This window comes from Mobula hypostoma, chromosome 12 (genome assembly GCF_963921235.1).
Source record: "Mobula hypostoma chromosome 12, sMobHyp1.1, whole genome shotgun sequence".
Classification (NCBI taxonomy): domain Eukaryota; kingdom Metazoa; phylum Chordata; class Chondrichthyes; order Myliobatiformes; family Myliobatidae; genus Mobula; species Mobula hypostoma.
In genome coordinates this window covers 103,626,892-103,643,476 of record NC_086108.1, presented here as the reverse complement: position 1 = coordinate 103,643,476, position 16,585 = coordinate 103,626,892, and the positions used below count along the sequence as shown (strand labels likewise).

General features: G+C 42.6%; 1 protein-coding gene across 6 annotated transcripts in view; it reads left to right on the top strand.

The window, feature by feature from the left end:
• The window catches only part of usp33 (ubiquitin specific peptidase 33), a 156,905-nt gene that overhangs the window by 61,140 nt on the left and 79,180 nt on the right, over nt 1-16,585 (top strand). For all 6 annotated transcript variants that reach the window (XM_063064734.1, XM_063064733.1, XM_063064732.1 and 3 more), the window contains exons 13-15: nt 2,698-2,810; nt 13,969-14,141; nt 14,259-14,329. In XM_063064734.1, the coding sequence (XP_062920804.1) occupies nt 2,698-2,810; nt 13,969-14,141; nt 14,259-14,329 (357 nt within the window). The remainder of the gene's footprint in view (nt 1-2,697; nt 2,811-13,968; nt 14,142-14,258; nt 14,330-16,585) is intronic.

Genomic DNA, 16,585 nt, shown 5'->3' with positions numbered 1-16,585 from the left:
AGGAGATTTACAAGGATGTTACCTGGATTAAGGAGCATGCCTTTTGAAAACAGATTGAGTGAACTGGGCCTTTTCACCTTGGAGCGACGGAAGATGAGAGGTGACCTGATAGAAGTGTATAAGATGACGAGAGGCATTGATCATGTGGATAGTCAGAGGCTTTTTCCCAGGGTTGAAATGGTTGCCACAAGAGGATGCAGGTTTAAGGTGCTGGGGAGTAGGTACAGAGGAGATGTCAGGGGTAAGTCTTTTACTCAGAGAGTGGTGAGTGCGTGGAATGGACTGTCGGCAGCGGTGGTGTAGGTGGATACGATAGGGTCTTCTAAGAGACTTTTAGATATTCTTAGAAAAATAGAGGGCTATGGGTAAGTCTAGTAATTTCTAAGGTAGAGACATGTTCGGCGCAATTTTGTGGGCAGAAGGGCCTGTATTGTGCTGTAGGTCTTCTATGTTTCTATGAACATGTCCTTACCTTAGAACTACCTAGGCTCACCCATAGCCCTCTATTTTTCTAAGCTCCATGTACCTATCCAGGATTGTCTTAAAAGAGCCTATCGTTTCCGCCTCCACCGCCGCCACCGGCAGCCCATTACCCCTGACATCTCATCTATACCTACTTCCAAGCACCTTAAAAACTATGCCCTTTTGTGCTAGCCATTTCAGTCCTGGGGAAAAAGCCTCTGACTACTCACACGATCAATGCCTCTGTCTGTCTTTGTGCCATCGAAATCATCATCTTTTTGCTCTTACTCAATTGTGAGTGCTGCCCAAATAAAGCATTTGGTGCTTGGTCGCTAGATCCTGACTCACATGTTCAGTTGAGCGGAGTTTGGCTTACTGCTGAATTGTATACTTTCTACTTCACACACAAGGAGAGCAGTACACCACCAGGCACCCCTCCCCCCATATCAATTTCAACTGACTTTCAGTTAACTCTCTGTGAAATATTGTACTCTATACTAATGGAAAATGTATTTAATTAATTTTGCCAGTGCATATCAACATCTGCAATCCTGGATGCAGTTTGACTACATAGCTGAACTCTTATTACTCTGCTCATAACAGCGCTTTCCCCCGCAATTTTCAGTCCAGCGAGGTCTTGACTGTTCATTCCTTCCCACAAATACTGCCAAACCACTAAGTTCCTTTCAGAATTCCACCATTCGTCAGCAAGAGCTCACCATCCAGACCATACACTCTTCTCAGTGCTACCATTGGGAAGTTGGTCTTCGGCCCTATACCACCAAGCTTTAGGGAAAGTCATTAGCCTCAACTATGAAGTGATTCCACAACCTACAGACTCACTTTCAAGGATTCTACAGCTCACGTTCTCAGTATTGTTTATATATTATTTATGTGTTTTTTTTCTATTTGCACAGTTTATCTTCTTATGCTCATTGGTTGCTTGTCAATCTTTGTGTGTACTTTTTCATTGATTATATTGTATTTCTATGTTCTACCCTGAATGCCTGCAAGAAAATGTATCTCAGGGTAGTATACGGTAACATATTCACACTTTGATAATAAATTTACTTTGACTTTGACAATTTTCACTTTCCAGTTTGGACTCCTAACTCTGCATGAGATTTGAGTCCAGTCATGTTTATTGTCATTTGCACAAGTGCATGTGTGCACAGATGCAGTGAGTAACACGCAGCAACATTAAAGTTGAAATACATTATCAAAGTATGTATACTATATACAACCTTCAGATTCATCTTCTTGCAGGCATCTACAAAACGAAAAAAGAAAATAGAACCTATTTTTAAATAATTGTCAAGCACGCGTGTGCAAACAATAATAAACAAATAACACCTAGAGCATTAACCACAGTCACCAAAAGTGCGTCCATAGCCACAGAGCCAGTTCATGCTGGGGCAAATGCTGACGGTTGCAGGCCACAGTTGCAGAGTTAGTTAAGCCCTGAATCGAGTAAACCTCGTGGAGTAGTGAGCTGAACACCACTTTGTCCTTTGCCTTTGGCTTTGATGCCTTGATCTTTTTAATCTGGCTTGGTGTCTAAATCGGCCAAACGTTGGTTCATTTTTTTGCTTTCAGACCCAGACCCCGCTGCTTCAATCTGGCCCCAAGTAAGCTCCAGCTGTGGTCGAAGTGTCAGCACCTGCATTTTCAAGGGTCCCTTTTGCTGAATCCATCATCAGATGGTTCAAAAGCACGACTCCCAAAGGGAAATTACAGGATGTGGAATGCAGTGACCATAATCCAGAAAAAGTGTAATTATTAGTTTTGTTTGCTGCCTATATAGTGTTGCCATGTTTCGCCAGCACCATCTTTACCAGAGCATCATGGGGAAGTAGTTTCAGAAAAGCAGCATTTTCAAGAAAAACATAAATTTATAGTTAAAACAACATTTTCACAGGAAAGCTCACAATTAGAAAAAAAATGTCAATTTTAGTGCAAAATGAACAAAGTACTCAATTTTTTTTTAACTTCCTGAATTTTTTTTGGGGACTGGAATGGAATTGGTGCTGTTCAAGTTATTTTCATGGAATCATTGGGAATTTCCTTTTTCTTCTTTTCTGTCACATTTGGAGCCCAGGTGCCAAATATCTCCTACTTCCTCTTTTACCCAATCAATTAAAACCTGGTGTTTCTTCATTAGTGTGACAAGTTCATAACATTTTAATTTAAAAATTCCTTCCCAGTAAAATTCTTTTCATTTTGTCTCTACTTAAGTTGCCTCTTTTACACCACTGAAAAAGAGAAAACAAGCGAAGTACAAGAGCGTTATCTCCGACGTCTTCGATGGTACAATTGTGAGCTCTGTGCAGTGTCTAACCTGTGATCGGGTAAGTGTGCATTTTGTTTTAACCAGCGTATATATTTTTGTAGACTATTCAGGGTAGAGACTTGCATTCTCCTCCATCTTTTATTCTATTGAAATTAAAAGATACTATGTCTGCATATTTGAGAATGTGAAGTAGGGACAATTGCACCTTGTATGTTGCTGTTGAAAATGGAAATGCTTGAAATAGAAACGCAAGATTCTGCAGATGCTGGAAATCCAGAGTAACACACACTAAATGCTGGAGAAACTCACCAGGTCAGGCAGCATCTATGGAAAGTAATAAACAGTCCTTTATTAGGACTGGAAAGGCACTTGGACCCTTTCCAATCCTGATGAAAGGTCTTGGCCCAAAACGTCAATGATTTATTCCTCTGTGTAGATGCTGCCTGACTTGCTGAGTTCCTCCAGCATTTTATGTGTATGACTCTGTTTAAAGAAGAGCTCCAAGAGACCCTTGGGTATGGTTATACTTTTAATACCTTTCATACTCTTTGGGAATCTTTATATTTTGCCTTTGCTACTTTATTGATTTATTTTGGTAGCACTAGTCAGACTATGACATACACCACATTTGAGTCTTGGGGAACACTGAGGAACAAAAGGATCTTTAAGAACAAGTCCATAGGTAGACAACATGGCCAGGAAGGCATAAGGGATACTGGCCTTCGTTGGAGGGGGCATTGGATGAGGAACTAGGGAGGTTATGCTCCAACATGGAAACTTTGTCAGACCTCAGCTGCACACATTTCAAGAGGGCTAGAATATAAAACAAGGATTTAATGCTGAAACTCTATAAGGCATTGCTCATATGGAGTATTATGAGCAGTTTTGGGCCTCTTATCTAGGGAAGGATGTGCTGGCATTGGAGAGCATCCAGAGCACGTTCATGAGAAAAATGCAGGGAATAAAAGGTTTATCTTATGAGGAGATTTTGACGGCTCTGGGCCTTTACTCCTGGGGTTTAGAAAAATGAGGCAGGATTTCGTTGAAACCTACCGGATTTTGAAAGGACTGGATAGAGTGGACATAGTGAGAATGTTTTCAATACTTTGAGAGTCTGGACCAGAGGGCACAGCCTCAGATTAGAAGGATGTCCATTTATAACAGAGATAAGGAGGAATTTCTTCATCCAGAGATGGTGAATCTGTGTAATTCATTGCCACAGGTGGTTGTGGAGACCAAGTCACTAGGTATATTTAAACCGGATATTGATAGGTTCTTAATTAGTAGGGACATCAAACATTGCAGAGAGAAGGCAGGAGAATGAAGTTGAGAAGGGTAATAAATTAGTCATGATGGAATGGTGATGCAGGCTCAATGGGCTGAATTCTGCTCCTATGGTTTGTGCACAGTTCTGGTCACTGTGCTGCAGGGAGGATGTGATGGCTCCGGAGAGGGTGGAGTGGATATTTACCAGGATGTTGCCTGGGATAGAGAGAGACTGGTGACTATGATAGTTCTGGTTGAAGCAAAGGAAATTAAGAGCGGACATTGACGGCAGTATATCAAGTCGTGAGGGTTATAGATGGTGTGGACTGTTGGATCCTTTTCCCTATGTCAGAAGTAGACTAAACTAGACAACATGGATTTTGGGTAAATATGTCAGGGACACCTTCTCCCAGAGAGTGACAAGTACATGGAATGCACTCCTTGAGAAAGTGGTTGAAGTAGAGCATTTAAGAAGTATGCAGATAAACACTTAGATTGCTGAGGTGTAGAGAGTTGTTAATGAAGTGCTGAGAGATGGATTTAATATGGCAGGGTGTTTACTGGTTGCAGTGGGCAAGTTAGGCTATATGGCCTGTATCTATGCTGTTCAACTCAATAACTCTATTGATGAGCTTTTGCTAATGAGAATTTCTGCTAACTAAGGTTTCTCAATCCTAATATCTTTGCGGTGGATTTCATCTGCATCCACTTTATGGCCTTGACACTCTTCCAATTGTTGTCAGTTTTTAGACAACACAATGCATTGGCCTTAGAGGTGATATAGTACAGATTCTTCAGAATTAGTGCAAGATCTTAAAGGGTTAAATGCTTTTAGGTTACATAAAAATTGCCTTCAATTCCGTTGAGCTCGGTGTAGTCCAGTCGCCACTGTTAGTGTAAAAAGATGATCTCATTGAAACCTATTGAATATTGAAAGGCTTGGATGAAGTGAACATGGAGAGGATGTTTCCAATAGTGGAAGAGTCTAGGACCAGAGGGCACAGCCTCAGAATAGACGGGCAACCCTTTAGAGCAGAGATGAGGAGGGATTTCTTTAGCCAGAGGGTGGTAAATCTGTGGAATTCATTGCCAAGGATGGCTACGGAGGCCAAACCATTGGGTATATTTAAAGCAGAGGTTGATAAGTTCTTGATTAGTGAGGGTGTCGAAAGTTATGGGGAGAAGGCAGGAGAATGGGGTTGAGAGGGATAGTAAATCAGCCATAATAGAATGGCAGAGCAGATCCAGTGGCCAAATGGCTTAATTCTGCTCCTATGTCTGATGGTCTCATGCAGAGCAAGAGTTACAAAAATACATCTACTGATGGGGAAATCCAGAAAACAGGGGAAGAACATTAAATTAAATCCAAGCTATTTTAGGATTAAATTATGGAGCCTTATTTGTGCAGTTGAGTAGTGGATGTTTTGAATTCTTTTCTTCATCAAAAGATTAGGAGTGCTGGAGTTCAATTAAGATGTTCAGCATTGAGGTGAATAAATACTTATTGCACAGTACTATCAATGAATATGCTGTAGATCAAAAGGTGACTGAATGATGTCCGGATACAGATCAGCTTTAAGTGGCAGAACAATCAAGGGCTTAATTGCTACCTGCTTTCCCTGCGTTTCAAGAGTACCAAAACTCGATAGGATATTAAAACATCTTTAAAAGTCAATGCCTCAAAAAGTACCCCTTTATTAAGGACCCCCACCAACCAGGATGTGCCTTCTCATTGCTAACATTCAGGAAGGAGGTACGCAAGTCTGAAGATCGACACTCAGTGTTTTAGAATAGCCTCGTTCCCTCCTCCGTCAGATTTCTGAATGGTCCATGAATCTATTAACACTGCCTCGCTATTTTTGTACTATTTATTTATATATTATTGCATTTTATAGTGTATATTATGCATTATATTGCACTGTACTGCTGCAACATAATGACAGATTTCATGACGTCAGTGATTCTGAACTGAACTAACCTGACCATTAATTTGTTTAGCTCTTGTCATACATCTTTAATTTTGAATATCAACTCTAAATAAATAAGTTACTTATTTAATATGGAATTAAAAGTATTTTTACAGCTTACAGCTATTTTGATCTCAGTATGAATTGTTTATGGCAGCCACCCCTACTATAGGGGTGCTTGATTTAAAATTAGTCATTTAATCTCCGGACAGCTGTAAGAAATAATAGGGGGTGTCTTTGTTCTTGCAATCTTTAATTCCCTGCACAGTAAATATATTTATTCTATAGAAGCCTTTATTCTATAGAAGTATGGAAGTGTCAATTGCTTGTGGTTATCCTCTTTTGATGTGTTAATAGAAAAAGCAATTGCATCTGTTTTGTTAACATTAATTTTAAATAAGATTCATTTTAATTTATTTCACTAAATCATTTTTTGTACTTGGCCAGGCAGAGTTAATATCTAAATAGCTGGCTGGGACAGAGGAAATCCGAGTGCAAAGATTAATCTGGTTTATGCTCGGCCAAACCGCTTTGATTCTCAAAATTGCAAGTGACCTTTGTCTACTATTTATGACTGATCATTTCTTTCATGATGAGAATGATGATTGATGTATTTTAACTCTACGGCAGTAATTGTAAACTTAGGCTGAAGATATCCTGTTAGTGTGATCCAAGGACATCTGTGCAAGGCATATAATAATGCACTGTGGGATTAGGTACCTTGAGGGATTTGATGCATTATGTAAATAGTTCTTTTGTGCAGGGTGCAGGTTTCCAAGCAGGCATGGACTCAGCAGAAATGCTGGTTTCTATGAGAGTATGTGACTGAGAGCACTCGGTAAGCACACTCCTTATACACACACACACACATACACACACACACACACACACACACATCGCCTCATCATTCTGCTGTCATTGCGTTGAGTGTACGCACTTCATACGTCTTCCCCAGTATATTCTCATAATGAGTTCTAAACCGAGCTATTTTAACTTCATCAGTCCAGAGGACTTGTTTCCAAAATGCATCAGGCTGTTTAGATGTTCCTTTGAACCTTTTGAATATAACTTTTTGGCCGCAATGAGCAAAGGTATGTTTGGAGAAAAAAGGGTGCAGAATTTCATGAAAAGAACCCCTATCCAACTGTTAAGTACGGAGGTGGATCGATCATGCTTTGGGCTTGTGTTGCAGCCAGTGGCACAGGGAACATTTACTAGTAGAGGGAAGAATGAATTCAATTAAATACCAGCAAATTCTGGAAGCAAACATCACACCATCTGTAAAAAAAAGCCGAAGATGAAAAGAGAATGGCTTCTACAACAGGATAATGAACCTAAACACACCTCAAAATCCACAATGGACTACCTCAAGAGGCGCAAGCTGAAGGTTTTGCCATGGCCCTCACAGTCCCCCGACCTAAACGTCATTGAGAATCTGTGGATAGACCTCAAAAGAGCAGTGCATGCAATATGGCCCAAGAATCTCACAGAACTAGAAGCCTTTTGCAAGGAAGAATGGGTGAAAATCCCCAAAACAAGAATTGAAAGACTCTGAGCTGGCTACAAAAGGCATTTACAAGCTGTGATACTTGCCAAAGGGGCAGTACTAAGTAGTGCAATGCAGGTTGCCCAAACTTTTGCTTCGGGCCCTTTTCCTTTTTTGTTATTTTGAAACTGTAAAAGATGGAAATAAAAAGTTTTCTTGCTTAAAGTATTAAAGAAATGTGTCATCTTTAACTTTATGCCTTTTGGGAATTAGTTCATCTTTTACTCGCTTAGCTATTCATAGTAACAGAAATTTTGACCGGGGTGCCCAAATTTTTGCATGCCACTGTATATGTTCTTTGTGTACTGTATTTAAGGTAGATACTTCTGTTTATTTTGTAATATGCTTGGAACTACATAGTGGGGTGCATCATATTTTAGCTCATGTGTAGTCTTAAGTTAACTTTGTGGGTAATTAAAGATAGTATGTCCTGTTGCTTAATAGGTGGGACTCTTCGCTCTCAGTGTGAGAGAGATCGGGGGTGCTAGGAGTTCACACTGTACAAAGTATGAAGCTATTTGGTGTTGTCTGGTAGATAACTATTTAAAAATATTGCCAGTTTTCTTTTCGCTAACTTTTGTAAATTTGATTTTTTGATGCACCCTTGCAACACCCTTGCAACTAAAGTGCTGAGTGACTCGAGCCATTTTTTCTTTGGTTATACAAGTCAGTGGCCCCTGGGATTCTTTGACTCTAGAATTGTTTGACACTGATACTGGCATTGCTTGTCACACTAAAGTGATTGATTGCTCAAGCTAATCATTCTTTTGCTTGCTGCAGAAAAAAGAATCCCCAGGGTAATTTTATTGGTAATTATTTTACATACTGCATGGAATACTTGGCCAAGTACTTAAGAGTTGTGCGGACCAACTGTCTGGTGTATTCATGGATATCTTCAACCTCTCGCTCCAGCAGTACGTGGTACCCACCTGCTTCAAGCTGGCTTCAATCATATTGGTGCTCAAGAAGAGCATGGTAACCTGTCTAAATGACTATCGTCCAGTGGCACTTGCTTCCACAGTGATGAAGTGTTTTGAGAGGCTGGTGTTGTAACGTACCAACTTCTGTCTGGATGGCAACTTTGATCCGCTCCAATTCACCTACTGAAGCACTTGCACTACAGCAGATGTTATCTCATTGGCTTTCACACAACCCTGGAACATCTGGACAGTAAAGGCGCATACATCAGAATCTTTATCGATTACAGCTCAGCATTTAACACCGTCATCCCCTCTAAGCTAACCAGTAAATTCCAAGACCCGGGCCTCAATACCCCCTTGTGAAATTGGATCCTGGATTTTGTCACTTGTAGACCCCAGTCAGTCTCGAATGGCAACAACATCTCCTCTCCAATTTCCATCAGCACAGGTGCACCTCAGGGATTTGTACTTAGCCCCTTGCTTTACTCATTTTACACCTGTGACTGTGTTGCTAAGGTCAGCTCCAACACTAGATATAAGTTTGTTGTGGGCTGAATCAAAGGAGGGAGATTGAGAACTTCACTGAGTGCTGCAATAACACCCTCTCACTCAATGTCAACAAGACCAAGGAAACCAAAGGTCCATTAGCCAGTTACCATTGGAGGATTGGAGGTGGAGAGGGTCAGTAACTTCGAATTCCTGGGTGTCACTATCTCAGAGGACCTGTCCTGGGCCCATCATATAAATATTATTGTGAAGAAAGCACAAAAGCGCTTCAACTTCCTCAGAAGTCTGCAGAGATTCAGTATGTCATTGAAAACCTTGGAAAATTTCTGTAGATGTGTGGTGGAAAGTGTGCTGACTGACAGCATTACGGCCTGGTATGGGAGCACCAATGTCTTGGAGCGGAAACTCCTACAAAAGGTAGTGGATTCAGCTCAATACATTGCAGATAAAACCCTCCCAACCATTGAGCACATCTACATGAAACATTGCTGTAGAAAAGCAGCATCCATCATCAAAGATCCTCACCACCCAGGCAATGCTCTTTGTTCGCTGCTGCCATCAGGTAGAAGGCACAAGAGCCTCTGGACTTGCACCACCAGGTTCGAGAGCAGTTACTAGCTCTCAACCATCAGGCTCTTGAACAAAAGGGGATAACCACACTCATTTAATTTGTATTATTATTTCATGCTCATTATTTATTGCTGTTTATTTATATTTGCATTTGCACAGTTTGTTTACAGTTAATAGTTCCTGATGTTTATAATTTACAGTTACTGTTCTATAGATCTGCTAAGTATGCCCAAAAAAAAGAAACTCAAGGTGGTGACATGTATTTAAGAAATTTTACTTTGAACTTTACTGTTCGTTAGATCTTTTTTAAACCCAAGGTTCATGTAAAAAAAAAAGGAAATTGCCTTTTAAACTCACGAGAGAGCATCGGCCATCAGCTTTTGCTGTTGATGTTTCTGTAGCAGGCAATTTCTTTTTTATGAGGTCGAGTTGCTAGCTCGACGCTCAACCCAGCACAGTTGGAAAGCGTGCCTGGGGAGTTGGCTGGGTTCGAACTCGGGAGCCTTCGCTCCGAAGTCCAGCGCTGATGCCACTACGCCACCGACCGGCTAAAGGTCCATGTATTTTTGGTAATTTGTTCGCTCAGAGGGTCGTGAGAGTGTGGAATGAGCTGCCAGCATAAGTGGTGCATGCAAGCTCAATTTCATTGTTTAAGCAAAGTTTGAATAGGTTCATGGATAATAGGGGTATGGAGAGCTATGGTCCTGGTGCAGGTTGATGGGAGTAGGCAGTTTAAATGGTTTTGGCATGGACTAGATGGGCCAAAGGGCATGTTTTTGTGTCGTACTTCTATGAGTATTAAATGCAGAAGGAGCTGTATATTGTGTGTAGGGAAAAACCAGCCCTTGTAAAAACCCTGGAATTACCAACTTGATAACAGAGTATGAATGCTATCCATCAGCAGTTCCCCTTTGCATTAGTATTTAGCAAGTTAAGTTGTCAATGTCTCAGTTACCCTCATCCTTTCTTCTCCCTGTAATTTAGATTGTCCCCTAAAAGTACAGTAACTCTCCCCTTTGAGCCATATTGCTGGCATTGGAGAGGGTCCAGAGGAGGTTCATGAGAATGATCCCGGGAATGAAAGGTTAACTTATGAGTGGTATTTGATGGCTCTGGGCCTGTACTCGCAAAGTTTAGAAGAATGAGGGAGATATCATTGAAACCCACCAAATACTGAAGGGCCTAGACAGAGTAGACATAGTGAGGATGTTTCCTATAGGTGGGGAGTTTAGAACCAGAGGACTCAGCCTCAGAATAGAAGGACGTCTCTGTCGAACAGATGTGGAGGAATATCTTTAGCCAGAGGGTGGGAATTCTTTGCCACAGACAGCTGTCATGGGGTATATTTAAAGTGGAGTTTGATAGGTTCTTGACTATTTATTTATTTAGAGATACAGCGCAGAACAGACCCTACCGGCCCAGCAATTCACCTGTTTAACCCTAGCCTCATCAAAGAGTAATTAACAATGACCAGTTAACCTACTGACCAGTTTGTCTTCGGACTGTGGGGGCAAACCAGAATACCCAGTGGAAACCCATGTGTTCATGGGAAGAACGTAGAAACTCCTTACAGAAGATGCCAGATCTGAACTCTGATGCCCTTGGCTGTAATAGTGTTGCGCAACCACTAGTAAGGGCGGTGCGCTCAGATGCAGCGGCCACTCAAGGTCTAATCAAAGGTGCTTTTGTTCATCTTGCAAGTCTTTTTTATGATCGCAAGTCACTGCTGGATACTAATAAAATCAAGTACTGCAGGACTATTCCATCAGCAATAACTCGATAACAATGGAACTAGACTTATTGCCTACTGTTGTTGTTTTGTCACCTGTACTTGTTGCATACCATTGTGCTGAGAAGTTGCAGTGATAACCTTGGACATTTTTATTGTGATCACAAAATTCTGTTGGACATTGGTATCGTAGAATACTCACTCAGTCCCAGCTGCTAGCGACCAAATACCTTGTGCCGCTGCCGTGCAGGGTTCTGACTAGGAGCTCCCAGTACATTCGTACCTGCTTCCGTTGCCAGACGCCCCATCGCTGTCAGACTTCAACCATATGTAAGGTCCAGATATTGTTCACCGCGGTCAGAGGTGGAGACCTGCGCAAGGAAGTTTTTAAAGTGCTACAGGGGGTGCGCCATCCCCTGTAGCACTATCTTCACCATGATGAGGTAAATCCAGGTGGCAAGGGTGGTCCCAGGACAACCAGTCCCACATCTTGGCTGCAGGAGGCTGCCGGGTCCTTGGTCTGTTAAGGCCTGCCTATTGTGCATTGCTTTTCTGTCAAGGTGTGCTCCCTTAGCCTTGTCTCAACAGACCTGTTTATGGCCTTTGTCAACCTCTCCAAAGCAGTCAACACTGTGCAAAGTGAGCTCTTATGGAACGTCCTCCTCAGGTTTGGCTGTCCCAATAAGTTTGTTAACATCCTCCGCCAGTTCCACGATGGGATAACTGCTCGAGTGACCATAGGAGGACAAGAATCCAAGCCCTTCCTTTTACGCACAGGGGTGAGGCAGGGGTGTGAGCTGGCACCAGTGCTCTTTAACATCTTTCTCTTGTGTGTTACCAAGCTTCTTCACAATGAGACTGAAGACAGCAGTGGTGTGGCAGTGGACGTCAGATTAGATGGCAACATCTTTGACATCAGGAGGCTCTGCGCAACCACCAAACTCCGTAGAGAGCGGGTCCTGGAGCTGCAGCATGCAGACGACTGTGCTCTTGTGGCCCATACTCCGGAGGATCTTCAAACTGTCCTTACTGTGGCGATGACAGTGTACAGCAGGATGGGGCTGACTGTCAATACCACCAAGACAGAAGTGGTTTGCCAATGGAGTACCAGTGTCCCACCCACTCTACCTGCCTTCACTGTTGGTGATGAAAAGCTGTCAGTAGTGCTATCTTTCAAATATCTGGGGAGCATTCTCTCTGAGGATAGCGGCATTGACAACGACATCCAGAGCCCATTAAACAGGCATCGGCTGCCTCAAGTGATCTGTGTCACCAGCCTCCGTTATAGCTGTGAAGCTTGGCTAACCTACAGCCGTCTCATCAAGTCCTTGCAGCACTTCCACATAAGCTGCCTCCAGCGCATCCTGGGAATTACCAGGCGTGACCTGGTGCCTCACACTGAAATACTTGTAAAGATCAACCGCAGGAGTATTGAAGCCATGATCACCCAGCGTCAGCCGCAGTGGCTGGGGCACGTGATAAGGATGCTCCCATGTCGGCTACCCCGCAGTGTGTTATACGGTCAGCTACATCATGGTCGACGCTCAGCTGAAAGGCTGAAGAAGCGCTATAAGGATCAGATGAAGAATGCTTTAAGGAAGTGCAAGATTAGACCCGAGGACCTGGAGGATGTTGCTGCTGACCGTACCAGTTGGCGTCAGCTGTGTAGGGATGGGGTTCGTATTCTGGAGATGGAAAGAACAACCAGAAGACAGCAGAAGAGAGCCAGGAGAAATGCAGCCAAGGTTGCCACCACTACCACGTACATATGTCCCACCTGCAATAGAGCCTGTGGGTCCAGGATAGGACTATATGGTCATCAAAGATCTCACCGTTAAAGGAGTGGATGTCGTCATCGGATTTCGATGGACAACCGAAGAAGAAGAATACTGCAAGTCTAGTTCACTGGTTCATTGGCATGACCAATGGCAGGGAGCTGTGTTGTCTCAGTTGTAGTGAGGGCTAGGCCCAGGCCGAGGCTGCGGTGTCCCTGTGGCAGTTGCCCAGGGGAGGAGACGCCAAGGTGGTGTTGCTCTCCAGTGTTTGCTCAGTGCTGTCCTCCAGTGTTTGCCTAGTGGAAGAACAAGCTAGACCAGAACAACTTGCCATCAATCTAGTCATGCCACATAGGGACTTGTGCTATATTACTTATTTTCCCTCTTTGTGAAATTGTAACCATATGTGCAACGTGCTGTGTGCTGTTGGTAATGTGTTCTGCACCTTGACCCTGGAGGAGCAGTGTTTTGTTTGGCTATATCCATGTACGGGTAAATGACAATTCAACAAACCTGAACTTGAATTACTGCACAAGCAGCGTAGGTTCATTTTGGGCTATTGTCTGTCAGGAGTGTGTATGTTCTCCGCAGGACAGCATGGATTTTCGCCGGGTGCTCCGGTTTTCTGCCGTGTTCCAAGGACGTACGGGTGAATAGGTTAATCAGTCACGAGTGTAATTAGGCGATGCAGGCTTATGGACTAGTTACTGTGCTATATCTCTAAAATAAAAAATGGGGTTGAAATGGAAAATAAGCCATGATAGAATGTCAGAGCTGACCCAATGGGCCGAATGGCCTAATTCTGCTCCTATGTCTTGTGATCTTGCATTATTGCTAACATGCTATCATTTTAACTTGTATTTTCTCTTAATCAGTAATTACATTATTAACTTATGTATTTATCTATATTGCTTTTGCCTGTGCATTTGTCCATAGGTGTCCACCACCTTGGAGACATTTCAAGATCTCTCCCTGCCTATCCCGGGTAAGGAAGACTTGGCCAGGCTTCATTCCTCAAGTCACCAGATGTCGTTGGTGAAAGCAGGGTCATGTGGTGAGGCCTACGCGCCACAAGGTTGGATTGCATATGTCATGGAATACATTAAGAGGTACACAGCAAACTTTAATTTTGTTATACCTTTGGCAGTTCAAGTGGTCAGAGAAAAGTAATGTTAGCCTTTCCAAATCAATAATATTTCTGTGTTTGATATATTTTGTTTTACTAGTTGGTTCTGGGGTCCTGTTGTGTCCTTGCAGGATTGCCTGGCTGCATTTTTCGCTAGAGATGAGCTTAAAGGTGAGTAGGAACCTTGTGGAAAAACTAAGCTATTTTAACATTGGGGGAAACAAAGATAGGGTGGTGATGGAGGGCTCTAATAACTCATATAAAAGACTAAATTGCTCTTATTTTAATTTTTAGGCTATTTCCTGAATCAACAATGTTAGCAGCAGTGTTTATGCACATTACAAACATCACCTGTTACAAATATATAAACTGTCACATCTGCATGTTTGTCTTGTGTTATATGCACTGGTACATATGTCATATTGTGGCTACATAAACCTAAATGTTGACGCATCAGTTTGTCATCTATACTGATCCCATTTGTAATTTAGGCATGTTATAAATTAGTACTGGAGGTCATAGGTTAAGAGTGAAAGGTGAAATATCTAAGGGGTATCTGAGGGGGAACTTCTTCACTCAGGATGGTGAAAGTGTGGAACGAGCTGCCAACGAAAGTGGTAGATGCAGGTTCAATTGCAACAGTTAAGAGAAGTTTGGATAAGTTCTGGTGTGGGTCGATGGAACTGGGCAGAATTCAACTTCACATGGACTAGTTGGGCTAAAGGGTCTGTTTCTGTAGCTTTAGTGCTCAATGCTCTCAGTCCCACTCCTCCTCGTGCCCATCCAGCACTTAAAGGATACTCATGTACCTCCTGCAACCACTTATTCTGGCAAGTCATTCCATATACACCATGCTTTTTGTGCTCTGTGATTCTACATTGTTTTCACGTATATTAGCTTAAGAGAGTACTCTGACTCTGACCTTGTAAGGATCCATCAGTCTTGTCAACCTTTGAAGTCAAGGCTAGGCTTTTGGGAACATAACACAGATACCCACTAAAATAGATTCCAGCAAAGATGCCTTGGGAATGGAAGGAGCATAGTTTTATATTTAGAGATACAGTGTGAAATAGGCTCTTCCACTCCAGGTCACGTTGCCCCAGCAACCCCAATTTAACCCTAACCTAATCACAGGACATTTTACAATGACCAATTAACCTAACCAGCAAGTCTTTGGACTGTGGGAGGAAACCAGAGCACTCAAGGAAAACCCGTGCTTCCTATAGGGAGGATGGACAGAGACTCCTTACAGAGGAGATGATGGCAGAATATAGCATTAATGATAAGACTCTTGGCAGTGTGGAGGATCAGAGGGATCTTGGGGTTGACTCTGTGGTTAAGAAGGCATACGGTGCACTGGCCTTCATCAATCATGGGATTGAGTTTAAGAGCCAAGAGGTAATGTTGCAGCTATATAGGACTCTGGTCAGACCCCACTTGGAGTACTGTGCTCAGTTCACTACGGGAAGGACGTGGAAACCATAGAAAGGGTGCAGAAGAGATTTACAAGGATGTTGCCTGGGTTGGGGAGCATGTCTTATGAGAATTGGTTGAGTGAACTCGGCCTTTTCTCCTTGGAGCAACGGAGGATGAGAGGTGTCCTGATAGAGGTCTTCAAGATAATGAGAGGCATTGATCATGTGGATAGTCAGAGGCTTTTCCCCTGGGCTGAAATGGCTAGCACGATAGGGCATAGTTTTAAGGTGGTTGGAAGTTGGTACAGAGGAGATGTAAGTTTTTTACGCAGAGAGTGGTGTGTGTGGAATGGGCTGCCGGCGGTGGTGGTGACGTCGGAAACGATAGGGTCTTTTAAGAGACTCCTGGATGGCTACATTGAGCTTAGAAAAATAGAGGGCTATGGGTAATCCTAGGTAGTTCTAAGGTAGGGACATGTTCAGCACAGCTTTGTGTGCCAAAGAGCCTGTATTGTGCTGTATGTTTTCTATGCTGGAATTCTGAACTCTGAACTCAGTCACCATGAGATGTAATAGCGTCGTGCCAAACGCTATGCTGTGGTTCCACCCTTCTCAGCCTTATGGCTAAGATCAGCTGTGCGTAGTTTTGTATGTTACAGTAACACTCAGATAGTTTGGCATCTTCATAACTTCAGTGATGCAGGATTGGATGATATTCTGGACTATTAGGTATTACTTTATCTAATAATTAATACATAAACACATTTTTAATTCACTCTTTGTAGGTGGTGTACAATTGTATAGCAAAATCCTCTAATGACCTTGTGAAGTGCAGGCACCTGCTGAGTTTAAGGAGAGTGTGGGAAATGGGGCCCTGCTGCTGAGCCATCAAGATGTCTGAAGAATGGGACTATCAGCTTTCTATAGGACTGTTTGATATTAATATGTTAGTCAGCAATTGTATGTTTTGAAACTGCAGCAGTTCTTGGCAGCAGAATATGCTCAAATGGGT